The sequence below is a fragment of the Siphateles boraxobius genome, unplaced genomic scaffold (assembly GCF_051911475.1).
Source record: "Siphateles boraxobius isolate OS27281-9 unplaced genomic scaffold, OSU_SipBor_1 66, whole genome shotgun sequence".
NCBI lineage: Eukaryota > Metazoa > Chordata > Actinopteri > Cypriniformes > Leuciscidae > Siphateles > Siphateles boraxobius.
The window spans coordinates 3,910,778-3,919,353 of record NW_027509193.1 but is presented as its reverse complement, the minus strand read 5'-3'; the positions used below and the strand labels follow the sequence as shown (position 1 = coordinate 3,919,353).

General features: G+C 36.2%; 1 protein-coding gene across 1 annotated transcript; it reads right to left on the bottom strand.

Moving 5' to 3' along the window:
• Window positions 1-355: 355 nt before the first annotated feature.
• LOC143721364 (NADPH oxidase organizer 1-like) lies at window positions 356-4,609 on the bottom strand. Its single transcript, XM_077211669.1, has 8 exons — window positions 4,364-4,609; window positions 3,419-3,499; window positions 3,227-3,299; window positions 2,961-3,144; window positions 2,669-2,856; window positions 2,475-2,582; window positions 1,840-1,957; window positions 356-1,365 (listed from the first exon to the last, which is right to left on the bottom strand). The coding sequence occupies exons 1-8, from the start codon at window positions 4,427-4,429 to the stop codon at window positions 750-752; spliced, it is 1,434 nt and encodes a 477-aa protein (XP_077067784.1). The 5' UTR covers window positions 4,430-4,609; the 3' UTR covers window positions 356-749.
• Window positions 4,610-8,576: the final 3,967 nt, after the last annotated feature.

Genomic DNA, 8,576 nt, shown 5'->3' with positions numbered 1-8,576 from the left:
TTTGCATTTCTGGACCTTTATGAGGAAACAACCAAAACGACATTAAAGTTATAATAAAATAAATGAAATGTGTACTGTGTGTTATATGATTCCCAATTATGTCTGTTAAAACTGTAGTAAGAATATATTTGTATTAAAAGTAACTTAAAACAGGAATAGCGAAGTCTGCTCCTGACTCCCTACAGACTTCAGTTCCAGCCCTGCTCCAACACACATGCCTGTTATGTTCAAGTAAACCTGGACGCCTCGATTAAACGCTTCACTTGTATTGAATTAGGATTTGAGTTGAACTCTGCAGTAAGGTTGTCCTCCAAGAACAGGATTTGAAAACAATAAAACTCCAAAAATGCCAGTCTTTAGAACAACCATTTTATTAAATTCTCTCAAGAGTGTACAATGTATAATATATGTCAAGATATGCAATGCATATAAGGTAAAAGTTATATTTTCCACTATGGAAAGGTTTTTTTCTTCGAAGAGCAAAAACTAAGAAAGACCTAAAGCTTGGATAAATATTCTGTTGAAAATTGGAATACATTTTCTGTGCCTGATCCAAAGAACAGCATCTCTAGTAGATTATCATTCGTAACATACATAATATTCTGTTCCAAGAATAAGAACTAGACTTAGTTCTAATTTGTCCATCAAGTAATCACATTATTATCACGCAAGTGTTTTTGGTAATGAACAGTAACTCTTGTTCTCCTCAAACATGTAACCTAAAGTACTGGACATTGCAGTGAGGTGACCTAACTGGTTCTTTGCAGGTTTTGGCGTGTAACGGTGGTGCAGCGTTTGAGTATCTCCTGAGCTTGGGGTCTGGGTGGCATCTTGGGGGTGGAGGGCATCTTGTTGAGACTGGGTTCTGATCGGCTGCTGATCATCTTGCCTTCTGTGGGACTTTCAACGCTCAGACTGCGAGAAGAAATAAGCGTAGGGGTGCGACTCCGGCGGAATTGCTGTTCTGCGTCCGTACGATTTAGCGATTCGCTGCCGGAGAAGCTGCTTTCATCGCTGAAATCTTCGCTGTCCTCACTCAGACTTCTTTGCTGACCGTTCTCTGCAAATTGCACTCGGGTTGATGGAGTCAGCCATGTCATACGAGCATCCGGCAGCCTACCCATTGAACGTGACATCAGTTTATCTCTAGGGTCCAGGGTGCTTCCTGGAGTTAGATGCAGGTTGCCCTGGGATCTGCTGAGTTTGCGGTAGGAAGCCTGCAGGGAATTGTCTCCAGTATGTTGAAGCCGTGCCAAGTCAAGAGTGGAGCTGATCATCTCCCTCTGAGCGGGCATTATGCGAATCCTTGGGTTATTGTACGGTTGCAGGTACATAAATGGTACAAAGCCCGCCTTTCGATTGTACCTGAGGGATGGAGATAAACAGCTGTTAATCATTGAGGAATGGGTACTGGGTAGGTAAATTTCATTCAGTGGAAGTGAACAAGGAATACAGTAAGTATAGGCAGGGGTAGGCAACGTAGGTCCTAGAGAGCCACTGTCCTGCAGAGTTTAGCTCCAACCCTGAAAAAAATACTCAACGCCTGTAGCCTTGGTAATCCTGAAAACCTTGATTAGCTTGTTCATGTGTGTTTGATTAGGGTAGACGCTAAACTCTGCAGGACAGCATCTCTCTAGGACTGACGTTGCCTGCTCCTGGTCAGCACGAACTGCCAAAACTAGTCAGCAAAAATGAGGATGTAAAACAAGTGCCAAGTTTCCCCACGCTTCATCTACATGACACACGAGCAGGTAAAACATTCCTGACCGTTAGATAACTGGTGTTTATTTCAGCTGGTTGCATTGCTCATTTTCAGGAGTAAATAATATTGAGATTTACCTTACTATCCACCAGCCATTGTCAGACTTCTGTAACACCTCCACCACAGACCCAATCTCCACTGATATTTCATCACTGTTTATGGCTTTGTAACTTTTGGCAGCAACATAGAAAACACCTGAAAAAGGGAAACATAAGATTTGTTAAAGAATGTCCTGGTCAACAAATGAGTCCATTATTAATATACAACGGTAAGGGTTTCCAAGAGAGTTTCCATGAGAATCCTGCAGGGTTTAGCTCCAATATGAATAAAACACACCTGAACCAGCTAATCAAGGGTTTAGGATCCTTAGAAACTTCCAGGCGAGTGTGTTTTGTGGCATATTGGAGCTAAAGACTGCAGGATGTTGGCCTTCAGGAGCAGGATTGGACACCCCTGTACAAGGGTTATTTTTTTAGGTTGTTAGTTTTGATGTAAAGATTCATTCTCAGTGATTTGCAACAGCCAAGCGACCACAATTCATTCATTTTCTGTGAGGCATAGCGGTATAAGCATAATTAGGTCATATAAACTGTGGTTTTCAAAGAAAGGTCACAAACAGAAGAATGTGAAACATCCACACTGTGGCCAAACCAGTTTTATTTCCAGATCAATGTAGACAGAACACACTAGAAACCACTAAACCATTTCTTACTTCCGCCATCCATCACATCAGGACCGTCATCAGCCATCTCAGCTCTCTGTAGATAAGGAGCAGGAAACCAGGCGAGACGTTTGGCTTCGTTCTCCACCAGCCACCATCCTAACAAAAGTCAAAAACAAAAAGGTCAGCAAACAATGAAGAGTGTTCTTAGAGGCTCCCTGCTTCTAGATGATGTCTGTTCTCACCTTTTTGGTCTTTAATGAGCACATCCACAATCTCATCCACTTCAACCTTGAAGGGGTGATTCTTGGTGTCCTTGGTCTCATAAGTAGCTATGCAGCGGTATGATTCAGTAACAAAAGGTTGAGTAACCCCATTGGTTGCTCCAACTTTACTACTGTCCAGAGTGGTCTCTGATGGCATGATCATGATACTGCAGAACAAAACAGAATCTTTAAATATCTTTGTATACTATAGTTTTGAAAATTCTTATATGTATTTATTTTCTGCTTTGCTTGTTTTGCAGTATTAGCGTACCTGTTTTTTGCAAAGTCAGCATTGAGGTCCTGGGATTTGGGAAGCAGGAACTGGATGAGCTCCGAGCTCTGGCAGATACGGGGATCGCTCTTCAGCAGTTCACTGCAGTAGTTGTCCAGAATCTTCAGTCTGAGCATCGACTTATTAGGACTCCACTTCTGCATGTTTTTCCGCACTCTTGCAGCTGCAAATGCATTTTATTTTATTATTACTTAATGAGTACTTGAATTTGCATTGTTTCACGGGGAAACTAGCAGAGTATTTACCTTTAAATTTGGGAACAATCCTTGTTGACCTTTTAATGGGGTTTGAAGGAGGGAATTTCTTCTTGAGTTGTCTCTACAGAAATAAGCATGCTTATATTATTCTACTCAACTCAAGTCAACATATATACAGTATTTATACAGTAAAATAGGCTACATAAATTATTTTCAAATAAAATGATGAAGGAGACTTACATGCAGTGTCTTGAAGTCTTCAAGCGATCTGTACACAGTGATCTCATTTTTATCTGACCAGAGAACGGCGGTCATGTACAACTGGGAAAAATGGGAAGAATGTGATTAGATGAATTTCAGTGCTACTCTTTACATCAAAGCTCTCACTATACATTAGTCTTCATGTTAGTGTGTATTTAGTTAGGTTAGGAGGCCTACTGAATGAATTATTAACCATAAGATAGTCTATCTCTGTTTCAATCTGATGTGACACTTAAAAATTACATATTCCTGTTTTAATAAATTATATTGGTAACACTTTACAATAAGGCTCATTAGTTAACATTAGCTAACTATCTTAGTTAACTTGAACTAACAATGAAAAATACTTCTACAGCATTAATTAATGTTAGTTAGGCTAATATTAATTTCAACATTTACTAAAACATTGTTAAAATCAAAGGTTGTATTTGTCAACATTAGTTAATGCACTGTGAACTAACATGAACAAACAATGAACAGCTGGATTTCTATTTACTAACATTAACGAAGATTAATAAATACTGTAACAAATGTAGTTGCTCATTGTTAGTTCATGTTAGTTAATACATGAACTAATGTAATTAATAAACCTTATTGTCAAGTGTTACCCATATGTTTTGATTATATAAAGAATGAAGTAACTAGCTACCACATGAAGCGTATTTTAGGTTAACTGACAAAAAGTTTTACAGTGTGAATTACTGTTAAATAATTTGTAATTCCACATTATTGTTATAATATTATTACTCCAGTGTTTACTTATATTAAATCAATTAATTATACGATACTGATACAATATGTAAAATTGTAATATTGGAACATTCTCAAACATCATCGATAATTTCATTCCAAACAACGGTAATATAGGCTATAGCTTTTTAATAATGCATGCAAAATTTAAAAAAATAGCCTAACAGGTCTTACTTTCGCTACTTCTTTTTGCATCACTCCAACAAGCTGAATATTGACAGGATGTCTTTGCTCCTCCATATTGATCAGATAATGGGTTGCTGTAGGCCTAGTAGATGTGTTGTCTCAGTCTGCAGCTCTTGCGCTGATGTTTGACTGACTGCTGCTCTGCTGCGCTCTTTCTATTTATTACAGCTCCAGTCAGAGGCGGGAACATGTGGCACTTCACAAACCGGAGAGTCCGCTATTACATCAACAATTGCTTGGAAAGAGCCATATAAGTGCCAAGGCTTGAATGAATAAATCTATAATATAATCTATCTATATCTAGGTATCTATATCTATCTTTAGGTCTAGATATCTAGATTCAGAAGTCCTAATGTTTCATACGGTGGCGCATTGCTGCCACATAGCCTACATATTATATTTCCCACTCAATTATGTCGTAGTAACGAAATGTTATGTCGTAGGCTATTAACGATATCTTTTCTCGTAATAACGAGATGTTATGTCGTTGAAATTACATTTTTCTAAGGCCTAGAAGGACATGTGTAGTCTAGTCATTTACAAAATACGCCTTTATCCACATAGCTTACAATTTATAGCCTATGCCTTTATCATTATGTTCAAAAAGCTAAAGCAAATAGTAGATCCCAATCAGAGGCGAACCTATATGGGGGCCCAGGCGAAATTAATCAGTGAGGCACTTTTTTAAAAATATATTTTATATGGACCAATAGGCTACGTTTTTTTATATAATATATTAATAGGCATATATTTTAAAAAATGTTAATATATCTTAATTAGCCAACCTAGAGATATAATTTAACAAAAAGTTTTATATTAATATTATAAATATCGTATTCTCATCTGCTTTTCTGTTGGCTACATGTGCTTTATTAATAAGGTGTGTACAGAATTTGATCTTTTAACATGAATGTCCATTGGGGGCTGCTACTATTTGCTTCAGCTTTTTGAACGTAGAAGTATGATAGAGGCATGATACATTTTATGTGGATAAAGGCATATTTTTTACATGACTACACATGTCCTTATAAGGCCTAGAAAATGTGTCGTTTTAACGACATAACATCTCGTATTACATGAAAATATGTCTTAAAACGACATAACATCTCGTTATTACTACATTATGAGTGGAAAAAATAATATTGCAGCAATGCGCCACAGTAGTTTCACACCATCTATAAATAATGAAATATACTTTCTTGTACATTGCTTCACAAATAATGTTTGAAATACTCACTGTGGCCTGCTCTACACACTAATAGACAGTGTGAAGAGATAAAAGGGTCACTTAGGTTTAAAAACTGTAAAAAAATATATATATATATTGTCAAGATGGAGTGGGGTAAGATGAGCCAGTGGGTAAGTTGACCCAAAACCTTTATCTTGTCAACTATATACTTTTGTTGTCGTATGACATATGTAATTTTACATCAAAGCAAATTTGTCCAGGTCTAAAAAAAAATTATGATTCATATTGGTGATTTAGCAATGAACAAAACCATGCAAATCATTTAGCTAAATATTAGCCTGAATTGGAACTCTGTTTAGTCTGTTTTTGGTAAGGTTACAACTTTGGTGTTCAACATTATTGTTTCTGAAATGCAAACAATTAAAAATTGAGTTTTCAACTTAATTTGGTTGGTTTTACATTGTTTAAGTTATCTTTAAGACTACTTTAAGACTATTTATAAAACAAAATCTGATTAGCCTATGAAGTAGTTTTTTTTAAAAGAGGTAGATTATTGTTACTATTGCACCTGAGTTTGATTCAGATTCAGTTAGATAATCAGTTTACACCCAGATGGTGCAACCTACCCACTGACTTACCAACTTACCATTAACCTGGGGCAAATTGAGCCACAGGAACACTTTTTATAAGAAGCTATTTTTAGAATGCTTTGTCATAGACGTATTCTGATCATTTAAAATGATAGGAAACATATAGAAATTACTTTAGATACTTTTTTATTGTACTTTTTCCTAATTTTCTCCTCTCTTGAGGACCAGATAAGAAAAACATTTTTTTTTAATAAAGTCTCCCCTAAATGTGCTTCATATGAAAACATCTAAAGACTAATGAAAACACTTTTTACAGTGGACTTATAGCCAATTTAATAGTTTAAGCCCTTCACATCAAATAAGTCATCATCACTGTGTCATAGAACAAAGTTGACATTTTCATAAATCCCTGTTGGATGAGCACGTACATGGAAAACCCTTTGACATTCCAGGAAATAGAAGCTAAGGTTTTATGTTATAGTTATAAGGAAACGTAGGAAGGCTTCTCCTCAGAGGTGTGTCCAACACCTTTGTTTACCTTAACATTTTCTTAACATGTCACACCTAACCCTGCTGTCAGTATTGACCCTCCTAACAGTATTGACTGACTCACTGGAAAACCCATTATTGAAATATCAAATTTTATTTTATGCAAATAGGTTTCTCTGTGCTAATGTTGTTTATTACACTTCTTCATTACTCATGGTATTTACTAAAACCCTTATTGCTCATATTTAAAACCTAATCCCACACTGTTTAGGCTAATTTATTGCTTAATTCTGGTGGCTTATTAAATCAATGTGAGCTAGCCTACCTATGATCAGATTTGCTATTTTTTTCCTGGCAGACATCAAAATGACATGAGCATGAACCCAAGCTCTGAAACCACAATAGCCACATCCATGAGATCATAGCCCGCGGGTATTGCCGGAGTGAGCAAGTTTTTGACGCGTACAAATTGAATCCATAAACACAGATGTAAAATGCAAATAGTGCCTTTCTTTATTAAAAAAAAATTAATAAATAAAAAAAACATTGCTTCCAATGTTTCCTGTGGTGTCTCATTCTTTCAAGTTCATAGCATACAAATATGAAGTCCATACCTTGCAGATACTGCACACACACACGCACACGTCCATATTGTTTCTTGAACGTCACTCTTTACCAATCAAGCATGATGAAATAACACACAATCCTGCAAAAATTGTGTGCTTCTCGACTGCCAATAGCCTACACACTTCTCCTTTCTCGTTACCCAAGTTCCATTAAAATACAATGTCAGAACGCCACCTAATGGACAAATATATAACTGAATGAAATGGCTCCTAAAGGTCAGTTTCAAATGAGTGTGAAGTTATCATTTGCAGCTGTTTTTTAATTCCAGAAGTATTTCACTGAATCTTGAAATATAAGGGACAAAACATGTTTTAGATGTTAGTTTCTATTAATTGATAATACATAATCACTACTTGATATATTTATAAACAAATGTCTCAGCTAATGCATGTGGGAACAGGTTTTTCAGATTTTTGATTTTTTTTTCAAAAAATGTACATGTATTCACTTCTTAACTTAAATGGTCAACTCCGTCAGACGCATTAAAAAGCATGCTATTTTAATTTGATTCATCCAACAACCGTGTAAAGTCTTCAATTATGTAATACTGGTGTTCAGTAAAGGAGCTAAGTGAAAAAATTAATTAATTCTGTTTTTTTTTACTGGGTTAGGGTTATTATGAACAATCCAGTTCCTAAATTACTTAATTCTACCCTCCTTTTTAATATTAAACATATAACTAATGTTCTTAGGTAAATCAGACATAATATCATGTGGTTCAGTTGATGTTTTAATATTTTAACACAATAAATGGAAAAACAATCAAATATTTCTTTCAAAATTAACCTGTAACCTGAAACCTGTATCTGACAGTGTTAAATATTCACAGAATTGACAAAGGTTCAACTGAGGTTCCAACAACTGATTGCCAAGACAACAAACGGCAGCAAACTAATTTTTAAACTAATATTTAATTTAATACAATAATCCTTCCAGTGGTTTGTTTGTTTGTCTAATTTTAGTGGTAGTACAGTAGGCCTAGGCTACATCTCATTCTGGGTCTCCAGTAGCTCACAGAATATAAGACGGAAGGAGAGGGATTTGACATTTGTCTGCTGTGTAAAAGATCACCACGTCCTCCTGTTCCACCGACGCAGAACAGAAGGTTTTAGAATGCGTCCAGGACTGCAGAAGGTGTGGGGAAAGCAGTCATTCGTGGCGGCTGCAAAGTCCAAGTCAGCTGCTAACCATCCAATGTCAATTTATTTGAATGTGGCCAAAGCCACTGAACCTAGTTCCTCTAAATCCCTAAAAGTGGGTTTGCTAGTTTAGTTTATTTTTTATTTTTTGAAAATGCTTTAAGTTT

Coding starts and splice junctions, on each gene's coding strand:
- LOC143721364 (XM_077211669.1), bottom strand. CDS start 4,429: ATGGAGGAGCAAAGACATCCTGTCAATATTCAGCTTGTTGGAGTGATG. Junction 2,857..2,960: donor GCTGACTTTGCAAAAAACAG/GTACGCTAATAC, acceptor TTTGTTCTGCAG/TATCATGATCATGCCATCAG. Junction 1,366..1,839: donor AATGGCTGGTGGATAGTAAG/GTAAATCTCAAT, acceptor TCCATCCCTCAG/GTACAATCGAAAGGCGGGCT.